Source organism: Panthera uncia, chromosome E3, assembly GCF_023721935.1.
Source record: "Panthera uncia isolate 11264 chromosome E3, Puncia_PCG_1.0, whole genome shotgun sequence".
Classification (NCBI taxonomy): Eukaryota; Metazoa; Chordata; class Mammalia; order Carnivora; family Felidae; genus Panthera; species Panthera uncia.
The window spans coordinates 4,907,737-4,931,263 of NC_064815.1; the positions used below are offsets into that span (position 1 = coordinate 4,907,737).

The window sequence follows — 23,527 nt, forward strand, 5'->3', positions numbered from 1 at the left end:
GAGAGAGAGAGAGAGAGAGAGAGAGAGAGAGAGAGAGAGAGAGAGAGAATCCCAAGCAGGCTCCACACTGTCAGTGCAGACCCCAGTGTAGGGTGAACCCACAAACCGTGAGATCATGAGTCCAAGTTGGACACTTAACTGACAGAGCCACCTGGGTGCCCTGGAGAGGGGTTCTCTTTAAGATACTTGCAAGATTCTTCTTTGAACGTTCCTGAAGAGCATGGCAAGAGGACGTCTCACATTTCTCTAAAAAGTTTAAATAAATTATAGTTGAATTTGATTTTAAGCCCGGTCAAGATTGCTCATGTAATCAGGGAAATTACTTTATGTTTTGGCCTTACAGGAACACATCTTTGTAAACAAATAGCTGGAAAGGTCTTTTGTTGATTCTGTACATCAATCATAGCCTACCTTATGGCAACCTCTGTTTCTGTTTCTTTGGGGTGAGCTGGGGGCATTGAATAAATGTGCAAAAATTCAAGGGCTCACCGTGGGCCACCATCAAGTGGGCTGCACGTGGGGCACGGTGGAAGTGGTAGAATCATGGCAGGTAGCCCAGTGGTCGAGAGCCAGGGTCCTGGAGTCAGTCCTTCATTAGCGGTATGACCTTGAGCTAGCTTCTTCCACTCTGTGACAGCCTTTCCCTTCTGTAAGGCAGAAATGACAACGCCTGCCTTATAGAGCCCGCGTAGCAAAGATGTTAGCAGCACGTGGAAAGGATTTCCTGGCGTTGACTAAGCAGTAATTCAGGGGTAGCTGTGCCATTGCAGTTCTGTCCGTCATCATTACTGTTCCCATCGCTTTGAGCTCTGTTTCTATTTTCTCGGGTTTCAGAACCAAGTTCCCGAGGAACAGAAATGGTCGGTCAGTCCAGCTGTACCATCAGCAGCGTAATTTTTGGCAGGCCCAACTCAGATGAGCAAGAAAGCCTTCACTAGAAAAGTGTCCATGAAGGAGAAAACCTTAGGCCCCAAATAACCTGATAACAGCACCGTCCTGACCTTGAACGACCGACTGTAGATTCTGTAGTGTTAAAATGAACCAAGTGCACGACGTGTTCACCTTACAGGTGGATTTGCACGACTCACAGGTGAGTGGCGTTCTGTCTCCAGCCCAAACAACCTCCCGGTGCCTTGCTGACAAGTGACAGGCCCAGAGAAGGTGGGACAGGTGACCTGGGTGAGGGGAGTCTGCCCTCTGAGCCTCACCGTTTGGTGCCTGTGTGTTCCAGGTGGCGGAGATGCACGGCGAGCTGATTGAGTTCAACGAGCGCCTGCACAGGGCCCTGGTGGCCAAGGAAGCCCTCGTGTCCCAGATGAGGCAGGAGCTCATCGACCTGCGCGGGCCGGTGAGTGCTCCCCCCCGGGAAGGTCCCAGCCCTGCCCTCCTGCCTGCTGTGTCGGTCTGTCTGCCCAGCCTCCGCGGCCCCCAACCCTGCTCCTCAGCTTGTTCGTTGTTGACTGTGTCAAGGGTGTAGGAGAAGAGTACAGAGATGGCCAGAGTGAGCTTCCGTGTACCCGCCGTCCAGCTGTTACATGTGCATTAACCTTTACTACGCTTGGTTTTCTTTGGGTGGAAGGGGGTAGAATAAATACGATGATACCAGTTCCATTTGAAGCCCCCCTTTGTAACGTTTCATGCCCCGGCACCCCATAATCCATATTCTGAAATGGGTGTGTAGCCTTCTCCTTCCTATTTTTATACTTTGCTACACACATACGTTTCAATTAGCAATAAGCAGTCTTGGTTCTGTGTAACTTTCACCTACATGATGTTACTGTGTAAGTCCCGTGGCCCCTTGTTTTTGCTGGTTTTTAACTCAGTTTTGTGGTTTGAGGACTGTCTCACAAAGATCTAGTACAGGATCTTTAAACTGTGGCTCTCTCGATACTTGGGGCCACTTACGGTAGTCCCCCCATAGCCGTGGTTCTGCTTCCCGTGGTCTGGAAGCACACCACTCTCCTTCTGGTGAGTTGTGAGAAGGTCAGCGGTGGCCTCATGCTACATCACGATGCCTGCATCACTCACCCCCCTTGATCCCGTCACTTAGGCCTTGGATCATCGCACATCATCACAAGAAGAAGGGGGAGTACAGGACAGTAAGATTTTGAGAGAGGGGCTCATTCACATCTTTTATTACAGTATATTGCTAAAATTATTCAGTTATTTTCTGTTGCTAACCCCTTACTGTGCCTGATTTATAAATTAAACTTTGTCATAGGTATTCATGTGTAGTAAAAAGCACAGTATGTGTATGCTTCAGTGCTGTCCATGGCTTCAGACACCCACTTAGGATCTTGGAATGTATCCCCCGCAGATACGTAAAGGGGGCGATGGTAGTTACTTGTTGTGGGCTGTCCTATGCATCCTGGGTGTTTAGCAGCACCCCTGATTTCTACCCACTGGAGGCCAGCAGCACTCCAGGCTGTTACAGTGACCAAGAAGGCCTGCAGACATTGCCCGACGTTTCCTGAGGGGCAGGGGCCAAACCACCCTGGTTAGGAAGTCCTGGTCTAGTTCATTCACTTTCTTGACTCTAGTTCTCTATTGAACAACGTATTGCACTATTTTTTTTTTTTCAAAACATTTTTTAGTGTTTATTTTTGAGAGAGAGAGAGAGAGAGAGCGCACAAGTGGAGAAGGAGCAGAGAGAGAGGGAGACACAGAATCCGAAGCAGGCTCCAGGCTCCGAGCCATCAGCACAGAGCCCGACGCGGGGCTCGAACTCACTAACTGTGAGATCATGACTGAGCTGAAGTCGGCCACTTAACCAGCTGAGCCACCCAGGTGCCCCAGTACCACAGTATTTGTAATCCCGTCGTGTTTGATTGGACATTTGGGTTGTTTGCATTTACTCAGCTGTCACAAACCCAGTTGGTGAGAGTGTTTCATCCTCCTGTACATGTTTATGATAGCTTCTTCATCTCGGAGCTTTTATCATGTTAAATGTCAGATGCCCATAGGTAGGCAGGTAAGTTTAAAGCATGTCCTGTATCCCTGTGAAGTAGAACTGTCCTCAGTCGAGGTCAGTTTGTTTGAAGTTCCGCACCTGCTTCTCCCTTCTGTATTAATTTGAATCAAATACTGGCTGTGACTTCATCTGTACACAGCTCCGTGTAGATCTTAGAAATAGGAAACCATGAATATATTACCATCGTCCCCTGTCTGTGACCATTAGTTCCTTTATACCATCAAATATCAGTGTTCATACTTCTTACTGTCCCATACCTTTTTATAGCTTTTTAAAAATTAGGATCCACATGAGGTCCACGTGTTGTAATTGGTAATGTCCTTTATGTTTCTCTTCTTCTTAAAACCCTTGTTTGAATTTAGTAAAATATGACATAAAATTTACCATGTTAGCCAGTTTGACGTGTGCAGTTGTGTGGCTTTAGGTTCACTCACGTTGTTGTGCAGCCCACACCACCGTCTGTCTCCTGACCGTGTTCATCTTCCCCAGCTGAACCTCTGCCCCACTCTACGCCGACGCCCCATTCCTCCCTCCTGCAGCCCCTGCCAACCAGTGTTGTGCTCCCTTTGTCTCTGGATTGAACCACTCGCTTATGTTTCTGTTCGTCTATGGAGTCCTCCAACTCTCTTTTCCTTAACACGTGTCTGCTGAAGACCGGGTCGTGTCACCACCTGAGACTCGCAGATCGCACCTCTACAGTGTTACTCCGCACGCCCCTCTGTTGCCTCTATTTTCTTAACTTGGCGCTTGGGTCTGGGCACTTGGATGTTGGTTTAATTTTCCCGCTAACGTTCCTGTCGCTGGAGTGGTGTTTTCTATCAGGAGATGGATAGCTTCTGCTTGTCTCCCTTTACTATCTTAGTGGCCATTTATTAGCACTTCCTGCCTCCACTACGCAAATGTTTCCTTGAGATCCGTGTTGTTGTTGTTGTTTATCACCTGTTGATTATCCCTCTGTCAGTGTGTAGGAGTTCCTGCCAACACTTGAACGTCTCTACGAATGCTTCTGGGTGTGAGGTGGTTTCCCTGGGATTTTTCTGATCACGAGTGGGGTGGGCCTTCTTGACATTTGCTGCCTGGTTATTTTGGCTTCCCCTTCTGTGACTTGTAGTCTTTGTCCACTTTCGACTGGGCTGTGTGTGTGTTTTCTTGCTGATTTCTAACAGTACTTCACATATCTTTTCAGTTACGCACGTTGTGAACATTCCCTACCAGCCTCGGGCTTACTCACGAACTTTTAATAAAATGGCAATTGCAAACCTATGGGAAAGGGAGAATCATTTAATGAAACCCCGTCACTCAGCTCTCCCAGTAATCAGCTCGGGGTCATTCTTGATTCGTTCCTACTCAATTCAATCCCTTCTGAGCTCAAATTATTTGGATGCATGTCCAAGTCATGATACTATTTCAGACATAAATATTTGAGTATTTATCACTAAAAGATATTTACAGTAAGATTATCATACCTGAAAAATCAGTGATAATTCCTTAGTGTCTTCAGATGTCCAGTCAGTGGTTAATTTTCTCCAGTTATCTGAAAAAAATGTTTTTGATTTATCTGCTGTAATCAGGGTCTTAATGCAGTGCATACGTTGCAGTTGGGTGATAGGTCTCTGAAGCCTCTTAATTTGTATATTCCCTTCCATAGTCCTCCCTTCACCACCTTGTGTTGCCACTATTGACAAACTTGGCCCTTTGAACTCTAGGTTTTCCTGTTTAGGATTTTGTTGATTGCGACCCTATGGTGATCCTTACCGTGTTCCTCTGTCCTTTGCCTTTCCTTTGAATTGGTCATTAACTGTAGAGTCTTGATGAGTTTCAGGTTTGATTTTTTTTTTTCTTCTGGCCATCTTGCTTTCACACCCTTCAATCAGGGTGCACGTAGGCATCGATGTGGGAAGGCACCACTGGAGGTACCTTCACACCAGACCCTCTTTGTTTCTCTGATGCCAGCGTGTGAATGTTGCCTCCTGTGCTTAAAGCCCTGTGGTGCATCCCTGATAGACTTTGTTTCCCTTGCTCCTCACAAGCCCAAGATTTGTACGAGATCTCTGTGGAGCTCTTTCATTAGGGAGAGGCACATTTTCCTAAGACGGAAACACATTTCGTAAGTACCTATTGTGCACTAAGAACCCTTTGCGGCAGTTGATATCATCTTTGTTTTATAGGTTGACCGAGGCTCAGAGAGGTCCCCGAATCTCTGAGTGAGTATGTTGTGGAGCTGGATTCAAACTTGGATTTAATCACAAAGTCTGTTTTCTTTCTTGCGTTCCACCAACTCTGGGCAATTGGGGGAACAAGTAAGGGTGCTTCCCTTGTGTTACCCATCAGCCTTCCAAGCAAGATCCCAAGGTCCCTCTGCGTGTCCTTCCCAGCCGTGCCCCATGTTAAAGACCTCGGCAATGTGCCTTCACATTTTACTGCATCTGTGACCCCGTAGCTGAGAAAGGACAGTGGGGTTGTAGTAACGGAGAACTCCCGGCATTGACTTGTGTTTCAGAGTGTGGGCGGAACTGGTGTGGGGTGCAGGCAAGTGTCTCCCATATCCCTGCCCAGTGCAAGGGGTCCTGGCATATTCCATGGCCCACCTTACTGGAGGGGGCTTGATAGCAGGTGCAGACCCAGGAGGGCTCCCATTCCTTAGTGTAGGTCAGATCCTATAGGAGTTGTCATGTGCCCTTATGCTGAAAGAAAGATAGGTGGCTCTTGTCGCCGTGGATGCATTTTCAGAGTGCACCTTCGGTGCATTATTCTCTGTGTGAATGACAAATACTACTAACCAGTTGTTATAAATAAGCAATTCTGATTTTAATAGGTGACATTTATTGAGTAATTGATGTATACCTCAAATTTAAATACCTCTAAAGTATTAGCCCTTCATTTAATCCTCACCGACCTCAGTGGTGATTACCATTATGACACCATTTTACAGAAGTAGCACCTGAGGCTCAGACATGAAGTAACTCAGCCAAGCCCCCACAGCAAGAAGTGGGGGCTCTGTCTGCCTTGCAAGACTGGATTTTGCTTTAAACAATTGAAATTTGCAGACTTTTGGACTCTTGACCAATCTCGTTACACCCATGCTAAAAAGTCAAGCAGTGTAAGAGCATTTAGTGAAAAGTGAATCTTCCTCCTGTCGCTGGCCCCCTCGTTTTTCTGCCTGGAGTCACTAACAATGACCAGTGTTGGGTTTGTCTTTTCAGAGATGAGGGATGCCTGGGGGCATCACACACACAATGCTCCATGCTTTAGTAACTAGCTGCCGACTCCGTATAGGACTCCCCTCAGCCCCATTTAACAGGGGGGATCTTTTTATTTTACATGTAGCTCCACCTCATTCTTCTGTTGAAGAACTATGTCATGTTCCCTTAAACTGGCAATACCATAATTTATTTAACCAGGCCCCTATTGATGGATATTGAGTTGTTTCTCGTTTTTACTTCCATGACAATGTTAGCATAACATTCTTGTGAATCCTACTTTTGGATTAGAAGATTGTCGGGCAGTCTGTGGGGCCCAGCTCAGCCAGGTGATCCCCAGAAACCTTGCCTTGGAAGATTTCCAAGGCACTGGGGAAGACCACCCCCTTCTCCCATCCTCCCTGACCTCATTGCAGGAAACCCTTCTGGGGGGCCAGCATCCATCACCAGCTCACGATGTATCAAGTTCTGACAGTGTGTCAGGCACACATTGGGTCTTCGTGTTCATTCTCACTTAATTTTGGAGAGAAGCCTGTGAATCAAGTTGGGGTGTCACCCTCTTTTATAAATCTGGCAGCGGAAGTACAGAAGGGTTTAGGTCCCACCTGCCACCTCGTTACGGTGCCCCACAGTGGTGGGCCTCCAGCCTCTCGGTCGTCTTCAGCTCCATGGCCCTTGCTTCCTCGTTCTATGTACCCTTTGCTCCTGCTGTTCCCTCTGCCTGGAATAATGCTCTGTGCTCAGGCCTCAAACCGTCAATATCAACTCCTCACTTCCTCAGGAAACCATGCTGATGCCCACGACAAGGTCACATTTTCCCTGTAGAGTATGATGCTTACAAGCCTCTCTCCCTTCTTCTCTTAATGTAATTCTACGTGGATCTGTCACTGATTGTTATCTGTCTTCCCTGCTCCGGGAGAGCAAATTCTATGTCTCCTGCTTGCTTGGGGCCCAGTGATTCATGCAGTAGGTGCTGAGTTCATGTGGGTTGGCTCGTTGGGTGAATCATCAGATGAATGAATGAAAGTCCCAAGTAGGAAGTGCTGGAGTCCAGACTTCCCTGGAACCTTTGACGTGTAAGCCCACCTTCTCTCTGCCCTGCCATGTTTTTGTCTCCTGTCTGAATGTCCTTCAGGGCAATGGCATCCATTCACACAGTGGTAGCTCTCACTGTCATGGGATCCTTTCCTGGGGGCAGGTGGTGCTGGACACAGGGAGGAGAGAGAAGAGAGGTCATTTAAGGGCCTGAAGACTGTGGGAAGAGCTGGCCATTTGGGCAGTGGTCCCCAGGGCATACTTGACCTTGTCATTGCCCTGGGTCTGCTCTGCTTACCTCCCCAGAGTCAGACCACTGGGGCAAAAGGAAGGAGGAAGTTGGAAGCTCAGCTTCAGTTCTGGAGCCTTCTATGTCTCTGTGAGAAGCATCTACCTTGGGAAGCTCAGGCTCTCCTGTGTTTATTTCCACTTGGCCCGGCTCTCTGCTCACCTTGGATTTGACTTCCTCCTACACCGCCAGAGTGTCATGGGAAGCCCTGGTTTTGCTGTATTTGGAAGCCCCACCTGGCCCTTGTATCAAGTGGGGATAACATGGCTCCCCTGGGCGGCTCGTGGAGAGGCTGCCAGTAAAACCGCTCGGTCGTGGGCTCGTGGTGGTGGCCTGACCCGTTTTCATGTCCGAATCGCCAGTGCCTAGCACCGACGTGCACGTAGTAGGTGCTTGCTGACCGTTTGCTGAGTGAGAACTTCGTTTGCACGGAGCTCAGGAGGAGTGTGTGGCCCGGATGGTTGTTTTCAAAGATAGGAGCAGGGACATAGTTTGCTCCCACTGCTACCTTTTTGTGATGTTACAGACTTTGAAGCCAAGTTGCTTATTTTAAGAATGAGTTTGGGATTAGGGGTTGAAGTTTTTTCGTTTTCTTTTTTTGAATGTAGGTATTTTTAGGACTCTGCTCATTATTCTTTTCTCCCCCTCTGGTATAAGATGTGAATGAATGCCGGAGTTTTTTCTTTTTCTTTTTTCTTTTCTTTCTTTTTTTTTTTTTTTTCCACTTTTAGTGGGATTTGATTACAGCCCTGAGAGCTCTCTGGGAGAACAGCTCCTGCTTTGAATAATAAATGGGGACAGGGAAATAGAGCCTTGTAAGATTTTGAGGCGTGCGGGTCCATTAGAGGGGAAAGCTTAGGGCTGAGCTAGTCATCATGTGGGGGTTCGTTCCCCCTGGGGGGGCAGACATGGTCTCACTTCACGTCGTTGAAGTTGGATTCCTCTTCTCTTTCTTCTGCTCCTGAGTTGGGTCTCTGTCTCTCCATCCTGAGCATCCTTTAATTGCATCTGCCCCCTCCGCCCAGGCGGCAGAGATGGCCCAGTGTGTGTGACTTGAGGCGGCATTCACATCCTCTCCCCGCGACAGCAGCCCTGTGTAATGTGTGTCTTAGGTCCAGGGGTCACACGAGCTGACAGAGATGCAGGGAGCTCTCGTGACCCAGCCCGAGGCACATGGCTTTGCGGTGGCACCCCATGCAAATCCGGGCCTGTCTCCTTTTTCAAACTGTGCCTCTGCCTGTTTCATTTTTGCTTTTTCATTTCAAGCAAAATTTAGTGTGATGTGCTCTAGGCCCGACACACTGGGTGGTTTTAAAGATCCAGATTCCTCTGTGGTGCCCACTCCCTACCTGCAAGACGAATCTGTCCCTTTCTTGTCTCCAGCTCATTCTGGACATCAAAGTAGTTTTTGTTTTGTTTTGTTTTGTTTTGTTTTGTTTTGTTTTGTTTTGTTTTTAAGGCACACTAATCACTTCATCTTCATCTCAGAAAGGGCTCTTTGGAAAACTTGGAATCTAGAGAAGGCAGTTTCCCAAAAGCAGAACGCTGATTCAGTGGGCATGCAAAGCTGGTGCCTTTAGAAGAGGGGAGTGCAGTGGTGGAAGGATCCAGAAAATGTTAGATCAGAGCGTGTTCACTGGGCTTCCTTGCTGGAGCACTTCCCACAATGGTGCCTCCCCGCTCTCCAAAGGGGGTAGGTACAGCATGCGTTATATGCATTATTTCCCAAGATCATTTCCCCAAGGAGCATCTTTTCGAAAATTTTTTTAAATGTTTGTTTATTTTTGTAAATATAATTTATTATCAAATTAGTTTCCATACAACACCCACTGCTCATCCCAGCAAGTGCTGTCCTCCCTGCCCATCACCCACTTTCCCGTCTCCCTCACGCCCCATCTACCCTTAGTTTGTTCTCAATCCTTAAGAGTCTCTTATGGTTTGCCTCCCTCCCTGTCTGTAACTGTTTTTAGCCTTCCCCTCCCCCATGGTCTTCTTTTAAGTTTGTCAAGATGCACATATGAGTGAAAACATATGGTATCTGTCTTTCTCTCACTGACTTATTTCACTTAGCATAATACCCTCCAGTTCCAGCCACGTTGCTGCAAATGGCCAGATTTCATTCTTTCTCATTGCCAAGTAGTATTCCATTGTATATATAAACCACATCTTCTTTATCCATTTGTCAGTTGATGGACATTTAGGCTCTTTCCTTAATTTGGCTATTGTTGAAAGTGCTGCTATACACATTGGGGTACAGGTGCCCCTAGGCATCAGCACTCCTGTATCCCTTGGGTAAATTCCTAGCAGTGCTATTGCTGGGTCATAGGGTAGTCTATTTTTAATTTTTTGAGGAACCTCCACACTGTTTTCCAGAGCGGCTGCACCAGTTTGCGTTCCCACCAACAGTGCAAGAGGGCTCCCGTTTCTCCACATCCTCTCCAGCATCTATGGTTTCCTGATTTGTTCATTTTAGCCACTCAGACCGGCATGAGGTGGTATCTTAGTGTGGTTTTGATTTGTAGTTCCCTGATGACGAATGACGTTGAGCATCTTTTCATGTGTCTGTCGGCCATCTGGATGTCTTCTTTGGCAAAGTGTCTACTCATGTCTTCTACCCATTTCTTCACTGGATTATTTGTTTTTCGGGTGTTGAGTTTGTTAAGTTCTTTACAGATTGTGGATACTAGCCCTTTATCTGATATGTAATTTGCAAATATCTTTTTCCATTCCGTCTGTTGCCTTCTAGTTTTGTTGATTGTTTCCTTTGCAGTGCAGAAGCTTTTTATCTTGATGAGGTCCCGGTAGTTCATTTTTGCTTCTAATTCCCTTCCCTTTGGAGATGTGTCGAGCAAGAAATTGCTGTGGCTGAGGTCAAAGAGGTTGTTGCCCGCTTTCTCCTCTTAGGGTTTTGATGGTTTCCTGTCCCACATTTGGATCCTTCATCCATTTTGGGTTTATTTTTGTGTATGGTGTAAGAAAGTGGTCTAGTTTCATCCTTCTGCATGTTGCTGTCCAGGTCTCCCACCACCATTTGTTAAAGAGACTGACTTTTTTCCATTGGATACTCTTTCCTGCTTTGTCAAAGATTAGTTGGCCATACACTGTGGGTCCACTTCTGGGTTCTCTATTCTATTCCATTGGTCTCTGTGTCTGTTTTTGTGCCAGTAACATACTGTCTTGATGATCACAGCTTTGTAGTAGAGGCTAAAGTCTGGGATTGTGATGCCTCCCATTTTGGTTTTTTTCTCCAATATTACTTTGGCTATTTGGGGTCTTTTGTTTATTTTTGAGAGAAAGAGAGAGAGAACGAGCAGGGCGGGGGGGGGATGCAGAGGGAGAGGGGGACAGAGAATTCAAAGCAGGCTCAGAGCTGTCAGCACAGAGCTCAATGTGGGGCTTGAACTCCTGAACCGTGAGATCGTGACTGGAGATGAAGTCGGACGCTTAACCAACTGAACCACCCAGGCGCCCCAAGGAGCATCTTTTCTAAGATGTCTTTGGAGGAAGGCATTTGGGAAAGTTAGGGCCCAGTTACACACCGTTTTCGTTACCCACGCACCACCTGGCAAGGGGATCAGGGAAGCCCGGTTTGTCTCATGGGCCTGTCTGGGCGTGCAGTGTGCAGGGGCTGGAGGGGAGGGAGTGACGCTGTGTGGCTGTGGGGTGCAGCGGGGTCTTTCGGTCCCGGCTCCGACTGGCTCTCCGCTCACCCCAGCTGGCCGGGGCCTCGGTCACCTGAGCAGTGCTGAACCCTGGCACTCGGGGCCTCTTGCACAGGTGCTCTCGAGGAGCTGGCACTTCTTATTCTCGCTCAGATTACCTTCTCTCTCCTGCTCTGCCTGGTTGATTGTTAACTATTTCTCTGTTTCTTCTGTCCCATTGCGCTACTCTCTTGCTGTTCTCCTGCCTGCTTCTCTTTCTCTCTGTCTGCTCCTTTCTTTCTCCGTCTGCCTGTCTTGATCTCTGGCTCTCTCTGACCTCCCAACCCCACTTCCTGCATGTGCTTGGTCTCCGTCTGCCTGTCTGTCTCTTGCTCATGCCTGAACCCTTCTCTGCAGCCGGCTCACTCTGTCTCTCCCCTCCCCGCTCCTTCCCATTTTCTCTCCTTGGGTGAGCGTTCACGTTGCCTGGTGATGGGAAGATGCCTGCTGTGCGTCGCAGCTGGCTCGACAAGCTCACAGCCTTTCCGTTTCTTCCTTGTTGCCTGACTTGTGTGTTCTGCACAGGGCCCCTGTGTGGTGGTATCCCTTAGGACCAAGCTCCCCAAAAGCCTGTGCAGACTGTCCCTTCCTGCCTGCTGCAATATGGTTCCCCTCTCTTGTGTTGAACTTCGTTTCCCACGCAGACTGGTAGCTTTCTTGAGACGGGTCTGTGTTCACGTGCCTCTCCTTGGGCTGCCACCGGAGTCACCCTCGGAGTGTATGATGTGTACATCTGACCACGTACCTGTAGGATCCATGGTTACACTCTCTTAACCACCATACTTGGTTATCCAAGGTGCCTTCCTGGATCCTGCAGAATAACAGACTTGCTGTTAATCCTTGCTCTAAGCTGCTTGGCATTTCCACAGGGCACCCTTCCTCTACTGTGGAAATGACTGTGCCTGGTGGGAGAGCAAGACAAGTAATTTAAAATTCAAGGTTGAGATCGATGGCGGAAAAAAAAAAAGAAACTCATCCCAAGTTTTTTAATATGGCTCACTTTGAAATGAAATGCTTCCTGGGACTTGTTTGGGATCGTTAAAACCTTCAGAGGGAATGCTTTCACTTGTGGGCTGATGCTATTTAAGTACAGAAGCTTAATAAGAAATATATTTTTCAGCTGGGCGGCACTTGCAGAATATCTAATGATCAAGTACCAAATTGTCTGCTGCCCCACAGCAGCTCTAAACGTTGAGTTCCAAATTATAAGAGGCTTTTAAATTCAGCACTTGGACATTGGTGTTTTAATCATCTACCGTCTTGAAGGAGATTATTTTTAAAAGTGCCATTTAAGAGAGGCTACTAAAAATATATCGCACATAGAGGCTTAGCTTAGAAATGTTAGTTTTTGACACAAAATCCTCTAGAAGGATGATTGCAGAACCCACTTTAGACCTCTCTGTGTCCCAGAATCAAAACCCCTCTTTCAGTCCAATATCTTTTTCTGCCCATGGGCACAGACCCTGAGTGATCGCACGCTCCTTGGCTTTAAAGCAAAGGGTTCTTCGGATCGCCAGTCTGTCTTCCCACATGTGCCCAGGTTAAACTCTTGCCCCTGGTTTATGCTTGGCTTGCTCACCACCATGGGTAGTTGGGTTCCATAGGAGAGCCCCGAGGGGCTACTGTTTGGGGTTCAGGTGGGCAGTACCTGGCTACCCGGGACATACGGGTATGGAACTTTGAAAGCACATTTTCGTGACGATCGGGGTTTTGTGTCTGTTGGCAAATGCAGCACGTGCAAGCTTTGCCCTGAAGCCGGTCTCCTATGGATGCAACCAGGAAACACTGGCAAGGTGCAGAAGAGTCCAGACTTAGACACCTGGTGCTCCACAGTGATTTCATCTGTGCGTTGAGAGAGGCACTGGCTGCCCTGGCTGAGGCTGCCTGTGGGTCGCTCATGTTTTGTGTGTCTTACATGAGTGTGGGCCCATTGCAGGGAGGTGGCAGACGTGGAAGAAACGGGCTCTGGCTTTGATGAGGTCAAAGATGAGAATATGTTCTCTGTGACGTGCATTGTGACTTGGCTCGGAGACAGAGGTCTACACGGACAGAGGTCTAACTCTGGCACCTTTCCTGCCATTGCTTCTGAAGAAAGAGAAGCCACAATTACAAGGTGGCTTTTGGCCCCCCTGTTACCTTTTCTCCCTTCCCCAGCACAGCTTTGCGAATGGCTCGTTCGACTTTGCTGCCCACAGCTCCACCAGCAGAATTGGCAGCCAAGATGCGCCTGTGCTGACAGGCACTGTGCCCCATTGGATTCTCTACCAAGTCCTTCTGAAACAAGCCTATCTTCCTTGTTTGTTTCCATCTGACCCGGAAGTTCACATTTGGATGAAGCGGAGTCCCGCGCTGGCAACACACACACGTGATTGGCACCAGCAAGGCCCGCTCTTACTTCGCTAATGGGGTGGCTGTGACCTCACTCTGCCTTCTGCGGAAGCTGCTCCCGGACTCCACTCCTGCCTCCCACAAAAGGACCTTGTGTTGCTTTGCTCCCCACTGTTGTGTATTTTATCGGCCTGTAAGTTTCTCAGTACGATGTCATTAGCACGGAAAAGGGGCTCCTGTGATTAGGGCCTCCAGTGGGACTCCTGTATGGGTTGTTCTGGGCAAGGACCTCTGTCCCTTGTGGTTGGGAAGCACTGTCCTTGACTCATTTTTGCAGACCTCCCCAACCTGCTCTAGCCTGTCCCCACCCTGCCTTATAAATCTTTCTGACCAAGACATTAAACCCTAATGTAATTTCTTTTATTTCTGTTACATTAACACCGTATTTCTGAGGACACAGAACCACACGATTACACTTGTACAGACCCTCTAATTAGATATATTAGATGTACTTATGCCTTAATTTAATAAATTTTTCTTTGTGATAATAGAGTTCCCTTCCCTACCAGTTACATGTGACTTTCTCCATTTTTATTTTTTAGGTTTCTTCCTAATTTTTATCATCTTTTTTTAAAAAACAAAGGCCCATCTGTACTTCCTGCTTTCCTGGCCCGTTATAAATTTAGGGCTGCTGTGTTGGGCAGTGAACACTTTGAGCTGAGTGGCATCTGGACATCAAAACGATCTTCCAGTTGGCTCTGGAAGCTTTCCCCGTTTTCTTGAAGTAGATTTATGTAATCTCCCCATAAAAACAAATGGTGTTTTTGCTCTGTGTTTCTTGCAAGTTGAGTCTCTGGCTAGTTGGTTTGTGGGATCCAGAGTAGATTATGGCTGGATATGTGCTGTCTTTCTTTCGGGAGATTATGCGATTGGATTGGAACCAGGTGCATCTCGGTAAAGGGATCCCTGATGAATCGGCACAGAGCCAAGCCATTGCCTCCCTTGATCTGTTCGTTTGGAAACGACCTCTTGATATACAGCGCCATCTTGGAATCCATGGGGTTCTTGAGCGCCCCCCTTGCCAATGGGGACTGCAGAGCTGCTGTGCTTATTTTTGAGGAAAATGATTTTACTGACCAGGATTCGAGTGGTTTTCTCCCAGATACTCAAGGGGCTTGTCCACACCAAAATGAGGGGTTGTGATTTGAGTGGTGTTTCTAGCGGGGCATTTGTGATCTGACTTGGCCAACAATTCTGATGAAGTTGGAAAAACCTCAGGTCCCGTTAGGTTTTTATTTCTTTTCTGAGCAAGTGGCTTTCTTTTTGCTGTCCTGGGTTATCCCTGCCTGTGGCAGCATGGGGGCGTGTAGCCTCTAATGGGAATCACCTCTTTCCCATTATAGGAAGGTCCACAGCCATCTGTTGGCCCCAACACCTTGATACAGTGCTGATGTCTTTTTAGCTTTGTTGCTCGAAGAATCTCGTGGATGCTGAAGCAGGACCTGGCCGTCACCTTCTTCCTCGCCTCTTACTAATGGCCCTTGGGTCACGGAGCTCTGCCCCTTCCGTTTGATCTCCCTGCTAGTGGCAGGGCCTTGCTCCTCTGCCTTCTGAATTTCGGAAGACCTACTTCCATTTTTTTTCTAAGTTATATAAATAAGAATATATTCTTGAAAGAAATTAAATAATACATATATATAAAATGTACACTGGACAGAATACAAAATACGGGTGTCCCCCTCCCAGAGATCTTTCCCGTGAAGAGGTTTGGTATCTATCCTTGCAGATACACTTATGCATCTACATAAAGACAGATGTATGTACCTGTACTTTACTATTTTTAACAGCCGGTTGGGACCGGCTTTCTCCATTCATAAGCATGAGTTGGCATTTCCTCCCTTCCCTGTCTTCCAGATCTTTTCCATCCCTCACAGGCCAGCTCGTTCTCAAGCGCTTTTTGTGGCTTTGTCGGTAGTGAGTGGTTTGTATTTTTAACTTGCTCAGGATTTCTGTAATCCTGTTTTCTCCGCTGGGCCACCCATTTTGTCTACTTTTCTTATGTCCTCCTTTGTTGATTCATTTGTTCTCTTGAATTACACTCAGGTAATTGCTTCTGCCGCTCGACAGAGGCTACTTGTACAATGGGGGGAGCCCAGAGGTACGTTCACACGAATCTGCAGTGGCGTGTGAGTGTGTGTGACAAGTGGTAGGCTCTCCAGACGTGGTTGTTGAATGAATGAGCAAACTGGAAAGACTTCTGTAGAAGTGGGTGTAATGGTGGCACAGGGGTGGGCGAGTTAACCGCTGGGATTGACTGGGAAGGCTTCAAACGGGACATGTTTGTCTTGGGTTTTGAAGGATGAGTAGAAATCGGTCAGGGGGATGGGCCTGTTAGAGGAAACAGTGGTGTAAGTCAGCACAGTTTGTCTATGGATATTATCCGCTGCTTTGGTGGGGTTATCTTTTTGCTTCTGTGTCAGATAATGAGGTCCTTAAAAATGGGAGGGGCATTGATGTTCCTCCCTACAACTACTGTTTTTTGAGCACTTACTATATGCCCAATTCTTTCACAAGTATTTTACTTCCAGCAGCAAGCCCGAGTAAGTGCTCTCCTATCCCTTTTAGGGATGAGGAAATGAAGGTACAAGTAAAATAGATACTGTCCCTAAGTCCTTGTGACGAATAAGGGACCGAGCTGGGAAGTGTCAGCTTTTTTCAGTCTTCTTGTGCTCGTCTGTAAAGAGGACTGGGAGGCACCTGGATGGCTCAGTCGGTTAAGCATCTGACTTCAGCTCACGCCATGATATCACATTTCGTGGGTTCGAGCCCCACGTCGGGCTCTGTGCTGACAGCTCAGAGCCTGGAGCCTGCTTGGGATTCTGTGTCTCCCTCTCTCTCTGCCCCTCTCCCTGCTCGCGCTCTGTCTCTTTCTCTCAAAATAAATAAACTAAAAATCAAAAAGTTAAGCAGGACTGGGGATGCCCACCAGAGAGAGTTGTATGAGGCTTGAGTTAAAGGAGATAACGCTTCTAAATCATGCACGGCAGGGGGTCAAATACCGCCTTGTTATCACCCTAATAAAATAGCACTCCCGTGCTTTATGTTTCTACATAGCACTTACCCTGCTCGGGGTAGAGTTGTTTAATTGCTGTCTTCCCTTTAATCCCTTTATACTCGACTGTGTCCCCAGCTCCGGGTAGAGACTTTTAAGTATTTGTTGAATGAATACATATTAGTTTCCGCTCCTCACTGTAGCATCTGAAGTTTGGATGCCCAGGAAATACTCAGTGAATTTGCCTCAAGCTAAACATTCTATGCCAGTTGCCTACGCCAGCAAGGGACTGTGGATTTATGTGTCACAAGACGATCAACATTGCTGTTTTCTTTTTTTGTTTGCTGTCATGTGTGAGGAGCTATCATATGTCTCCCGCCCCTGATTTTCCTGATGGTCTCGATTTAAACGGTTTCCAATTTGAGTATGAAATTATCCATCAGTCACAGCGCGAACTCGTGCTTTCCTCGGTGGCTCGTCAGAGTAAGCCAGAGCTTAATTGGAGAGACAACTCTTGGGAGAGTAAGGGCTCGCTGGGGAAGACATGCCCCTTCTGCCCCCCAGCCCCCCCTCTGGAACATTGCTTCTCCCCCCGGATGCTGGTCCCAGTCTTGTCCATCCCCCAGATGGAGTGTGGATGGTGCCTTGTTAGTTAGCGCCCTCTGTGAGTTGGGGGCTGACCAGGGCACTGGCGATGCAGAGAACAGGTCCCAGACTGTCCCCTGTACCCTCAGCCTGCATTGTGGAGGACACCCCACCTGCGCTGAGGTCTGCCCCTAGCCTGGGGGTGTCTTCTCTTCTGCATCTCAGTGTTTTGAGAGGACACAGCAGGGAGGAACACCCGGTCCTTGGATCCGTGCTCCCCAAGGTGTGAGGCATGTGGTCCTGCTCTTAGGCGGGATCATTTCAGGTGGCTCATGAGCCCAGTGTTAACTAACATGGGCCCTGCAAGGGAGGGGAGTGGTTTTCTTTGCCTGGGGCTTTCAGCAGTGCTGGTGTCTTGACTGCTTCTGTGACTCCCTCACACAGTGAACAGGGGCCTCAGGGGCAGGGTGCTGGTCGGCCGTGGCGTCTAGAAGTCTAGATGCTGTGGCTCAACCCCAGGTCAGCTGGAGGGGTGTCTCTGAAGCGTGGCCAGGACATCCCTTGGCGACTCAGGTGCTTCTAAGGCAGGCAGGGGTCAGAACCACTGACGCTTTGAATTTCAGAAAGTTGCACTCGTTGGCTTTGGCTCTCTATATATAGCAAGTAACGTCGATCGGCTCTTTGCTAGAGTGATTCCATTTTTAAGTAGACTTTGTAAGAAAAAAGGCGGGTTGATTTGAGAAACTACATTAGTAAACAGTAGTGCAGATGGCACATGAGTGTGGTGCAGTCGTGCTGGTGCCTCTTGATGGGCTCGGGTCGATCACAGTGTCAGCATTTGAGGCCCCGGTATTTTGGCTCCACAGGATCCCTGGGGCTGATTCCCCCTCAAGGGCAGCCCGGAAACAGCACCCACAGCTCGTTAGCACGTTTCGGGGATTCTGCTGGTTTTCCATCTCTGCGTAGCAAGTGGTCCCAGAACTTAGAGGCAGAAACAGCATCTCGAAATAACCGTACCTTATGGTTTCGCAGGAAGCCGGGTGCGCTTGGCCTTCAGCCTCCCTGGCTGCAGACTTCGCGAGGCCCCGGGCCGGGAAGGGTCTGCTTCCTGGCTCTCGAGTGTGGTTGCTGGCAGGACTCTGTTTCTCGCGGCCTGTCAGACCCAGAGCCTCAGTCCCTGTTGGGCTGTGGGCTGGAGGCCACCCTCCTTCCTCCCCACACGGGTTTATTGCGGCCATTTGCCTCATCGAAGTCAGCAAGCCCAGAGAGCGGCGGACACGAGGAAGACGGGGGTTACCTGTAACCACTCTGGGAAGTAGCACCCCATCACCTCTACCCTCCCTCTTCATTAGGAGCCAGTCGCCGGGGCCCCCTGCACTCAGGGAAAGGGGGCCACGCTGGGGCAGGAAGGTCATGAGACGGGAGCCACCGGGATGCATTTGGGGAGGCTGCTCAGCACAGGAAGCTTGCCGAACACACCTGCTCCTTCGTGTCCCCGTCACCTGCAGGGGCGCCCCTGGGGGAGAGTTCTTGCAGGTCCTGACGCCAGGAGATGTGTCACTTTGAAGCCATCGTGGGTGATTTTGTGGGCTGAGAGGATCCTGGGGCTGGTTTTATTTCACTCTTTGGTCGAAAGGCATCTGGGTCAAAACGACTGCTTCTCTTCAGTTGACTGTGTAGAAAGAAGCGATCGACTGTGGAGAAATGGACAACCTGGAGCTCCCGTGGCCGGACTTTGTGTGCAGAGCCTTCCGCTCCAGTCCGGAAGTCCTACTTCTGTCTTTATCTCGTCCCTGTCTCCTTGTGGCTTGCTTTATTCTACCCCGTTGCAGATACTGTCACGTGCCTGAAACTTCACGGGTCTGGGGGTTTGGAGAACGTGGGATCTGGGAGTTGCGTTCTGTTTAGGGTGGGCTGCGGGTTTCTCAGGCGCAGAGCTGACCATATTACCTCCGTCCTGGTGCCTGGGGATTCCAACCAGGAGCGAGCGGGCGAGGTTGGCGTTGAAAGCCCCCTGCTGGCTGGCTTGCCGCGGAATCACCACTCACAACCGGAGGAACGGTGGCCACGGCTTCTCGTGTTCTGCAAGCCTCTCTGCTGCAGTAACAGCATGGTTCTGGACAAGGCGTGTTACCTCTTTGAGCCCCACTTTTCCCGTCTACAAAATGGGGTGTAGGCCTTCAGTCAGAGGAGGCTGGGTTGTGTTGTAGTCACAAACAGCTCTAAAAGGTCAGTACGGAAAACACGGAGGTTTCCTTCTCAGTCATGTTCCGCATCCTCGCGGTTGGCTGGGCTGCTGCACCGTCACCGTCTTCGCACCCAGACCCACACCACAGAGAGGGAAAGAGTCTGGCCAAGCACTCACACTCCGTCTCAGAGCTTCCACCCAGGTAGGGCACACGTCCCTTCTCTCTCCATTGGCAGAGCACGGCCCACGGACGCATGTCACTGCGGGCGAGAGGGGGAGCGCGGCGTTGCCAGCGTCCGGAAGGAGCGTTGCCGGTGGCCTTGGTGACTTCTGCAGGGGGCACCTTCTCAGGGTGGTGGTGAGGGTTCCGTCAGAGGACGCGTGCAGAGCGCTAGAGCCTGGCGTCCAGTTCCTGCTTGTGAGCAGCGATGCTGTGGTTATGGCCGTGGTAACGATGCTGAGCAGACAGGTCAGGCTTATCTAGGGGCCCCGGCTGACAAGCCTTTGTCTTCGTGATCTTTTCCTCCAGCGCCTGTGTCGTGGGGTGCCTGGGTTCCTGAGTTCCGAGTACTGTGCTTTGAACTGGGGATCGGGAGGCGAGACCGACGTGGTCTGTGTCCTCAGATCGCTCACAGTCTGTCCTTGGCAGCAGGAAATGGAAGGATTTCCTTTGGGTTTTCATTTTCATGGCTTGACCTTTGTAGGGAACCATACAGAATGCAAGAAATGCTGGAGCTGGAAGGGGCCGTTGTTTCTGTACCAGTTAGGGTGTTTTTGGGGACAGAAGCACAGAACCGAAGCTAAAGCAGGTTCAGCAAAGCCAGGAATTGGTTTTGCTGGATGACTGAAAAGTTTAGAGCTTGGTGAGCAGTGTGCCAGGCTGTTCCTCCTGTCAGTCGTCCTCAAGAGAAAGAATACAATTCTCTGTCCAACGCTGCCCCCCACATCCCCAACATTGTCTCCGATCAAACCAGCTTTGTCGTGGGCCAGTCTTGAACTGGTCACTAGGACCACGTGGGCAGGATGTGCTGTTTGACCTAAGAGATTTAGTGCCTCTTCTGGGGTCGAGGCGTAGGGTTTTTTCCACCCAGATCTCTTGTAAGGTGATTTCCCAGGAGGGGAATGTGCCAGGCCGAGGACAGCCACGGTCTACACCTGTATCTTGCCCCTCCCTTTCCTTGGGGGGAAAACAAGCTCAGAGCAGCGAAGTGACTTGCCTGCTGCCTCTTGGCACATGAGACACAGAGCGGGAGCCAGCTGTGGGTCTAGGACTGTGCGCTCCTGCTGCTTTGGCTTAGTTCCAGAAACATCTTCTTGAAGAGTTGCCCGTTTCAAAGGGTTGGGGAAACCTCCCATGTTGGGAGATGTGATTATATCACAGATGTTAAATGACACTGTGCCTGGTGTCTTTAATCAGCAAAACTTCATTATTTATTGCCTGGTGATAGTAGATTGAAAAGTAGACAGATTTCTCCCTGGCAGGACTATGTCTTATGTCCTGTCTGTGTGGGTGGCAGTTTGGGGCTCTGATGGAGGGTTTTGGTGATTGGCTCCCTCAGTCATTAGTGCCAGGGAGTGGGCACTGCCCAGTGGTGACGAGGCCATTGTCAAGCTGGTTGTGGGAGGCACTGGTGTGGGGGGAGTGGGGCAGTTAACCTTCATGGGTGAGTATTCCCAGAAGGTGCTGTCTTGGAGTTATTGCCAGTCTCCAGCGTTGAGCATCGCGGTGCAGGTTGTCCAGGAGGCATGTTCCGGAATGTGCCATTTTAGTGTTTGAGGACAGAGAGCTCAGCTCAAGAATTCTTTCCTAATTTCTTCTCTCAGTGCCATAATCTTTGAGTCCTGCAGACTGGATCTCCTAAGGCTAATCACCTGCGTGAACTGCTCTGTGGGATTTATTTACCCTCCCACCCCTCTGGCCTTTCCAGGAGCTGACAGCACAGTGGGACAGGTCATGTGGGTGAACTTAGGACACGATTTGCCCCTATAGTCACCACGTTCCTCATAGAAGAACACGTCTTCCAGCCAGCCCCTACCCCCCGGTCTTTGGAAATAACCGTCCTTACCAGTGAGGGACACCTTGACCCTCCCTTACTCATGCGTTGAGATACTTTCCAAGTGCCTCCTGTGTGTCAGGCCCTGGGATACAACCCACCAGTATGTAATTTCTTTGACTTAATCCATAGTAAGCCCAGCAGGGGAGTAGTGCCTGCCTGCTTCACCACTGGGAAGGGCGGGGCTGGGGACGCCGGGACTTTGGTCATGCTGTGTGGAGACAGTGTCCTGTCCTGGAGTGGGTACCGGACCCCACGCTGCCTGGGTCCTCTCCCAGACACCCTGCACCCTTAAGCAAGTCGGGTCACCTCTCGGAGTCCTGAGTCCTCGTCCCCATCTGTGCATAAAATGCACACATAACAAGGCCTGGTCTGGAACAAGAGGGGAGTCAGCATAACAAACGACCACAGGTCTGGTGGTTGACGACAGCACAACACGCATTGGTTGTCTCTCAGTCGTGGAGGCCAGAAGCCTGAAATCCAAGCGCGGGCACCAGCAGGGCCTGGCTCCATCTGGAGGCTCCAGGGGCGGATCCTTCCTTGTTGTCCCTGGCGCCTGCTGGCCATCCCATCTGTGCCCGCCATTCCTCCTGCCCTGCCCTGAGCCCCTCAGCCCGTGGCTGCCAGATGGCTGTCCGGTCAAGCAGCTGTGGTGTGGCCACTAAGGTTGGGGTTCCTGGTAAAATGTCATTCAGGAGGAGGGGTCTGCCTTAAAACCACTGGAAGCCTCGAGACTACAAGGAATGGAAAATCCATGGGTACGTTTGTAGCCTGGGGTAAATCGTTCCCACATGTGTGGCAAATGCAGATGCAAGCTCAGTGTAAATGAGAAAAGAGGTGAAGGGTGAGAAAGAGAATAAAAAGCCTTTATTCCAGAAGAGAGGACACAGCAAAGAAGAGGTGCGGCAGCTGGGTTTCTGTTCTGACAGGTGGAGCCCGGGTTCAGTCCTTGTGTCTCTGGCCCCGTGGGAAGGCAGGCCGTGTCATTTCTCCACTCCTCACGGCGCGGCCGACAGGCTCTAGAAAATGCAGGAGCTGGGGAAAAAGCCGACAGCTTGCTGTCGCGTCCCGAGCTCCCCACGGGGGCTGGTGCACTCAGGCGTGGCCGGTGAGTGGGCCCCGAGGGGCCCCGGACAGATGAGGAGATGGGGTGCATTGTGAAAAGTGGAAAATGGGTTCTGATCAAACATGAGCCCAAGGGAAAGACTGAGGTTGTGAGCTGCCTGTGACGGCTTTCCTATTGTCCTTGTGCAGGGAGGCGGGAGGGCGGCTTGGGATGGGAGGGTGACAAGTGGCACGTAACTGAGAGCTTGCTCCGAAAGCAGAGTGGCAGTGCCCTGGGCAGCGTGCAGACATGACGAGGTCGTGGCTGTTGGCTCCAATTTACAGACCAGGAGACCAGGGCACAGGGATTCTTGGTTAGTAAGTGGCGAGACCCAGGTCTGCCTTACCTTAGGACAGCAGGCCCTGTGTCCCCTGAGGACCTCTGCAGCCCGAAGTGATCAGTACAGAGCTTCCTGAGGAGCAGACCCCTCTACCCCTGCCCCCAGGTGCCTGAAATGGCATCCAGGGTGTGGCTTTCATGTTTGTAAGCAGTAGAAGTGAGACCCCCGAAGGAGACATTCCAGAGCCATCTCGCTTTTACTTGAACATGAGCAGCGCCTGCTCAGTGCTGATGGGATCGCTGCACTTGCGACGGTAAAAATACTGTCCCTGTGTGTCGTTAGCGGCAACCCGCCTGGGCGCGCCGTGCCCTAACCACCCAAACGCCTTCTTTGCTCGTTACAAGAAGCCGCCTTTCAGAGGCGCTCAGTCTTCCGGGTTCCTTCCTTCCCAGATGAGCCTGTATGCTTGTTTTGGACCCGCGTTTCTTGGTGGAGAGGCAGCAGATGTAGTGGAAAGAATGCGGCCTGGAATTCAGCCAGACCTGGCTTTGAATTCTCGCTGTGTCCCTGGGCGCATCACTCAGCCTCTCTGAGCCTCTGGCAGGATGTGGGACACCATCTACTGAGAGCTCCCTCTGGGCATTTCATGGATAAAAGCAAATAAGTGACTGGATCTCTAAATGCCGTATATCATCAGTCCTCTCGGGCACGATCCAGGCCCTCCTTTCGTTCTTTAGCC

At 49.8% G+C, this 23,527-nt stretch overlaps 1 protein-coding gene across 2 annotated transcripts in view; it reads left to right on the forward strand.

The window, feature by feature from the left end:
* Positions 1-23,527, forward strand: part of SNX29 (sorting nexin 29) — a 493,130-nt gene that overhangs the window by 316,881 nt on the left and 152,722 nt on the right. For both annotated transcript variants that reach the window (XM_049638266.1, XM_049638267.1), the window contains exon 16: positions 1,232-1,348. In XM_049638266.1, coding sequence (XP_049494223.1) covers positions 1,232-1,348 — 117 coding nt within the window. The remainder of the gene's footprint in view (positions 1-1,231; positions 1,349-23,527) is intronic.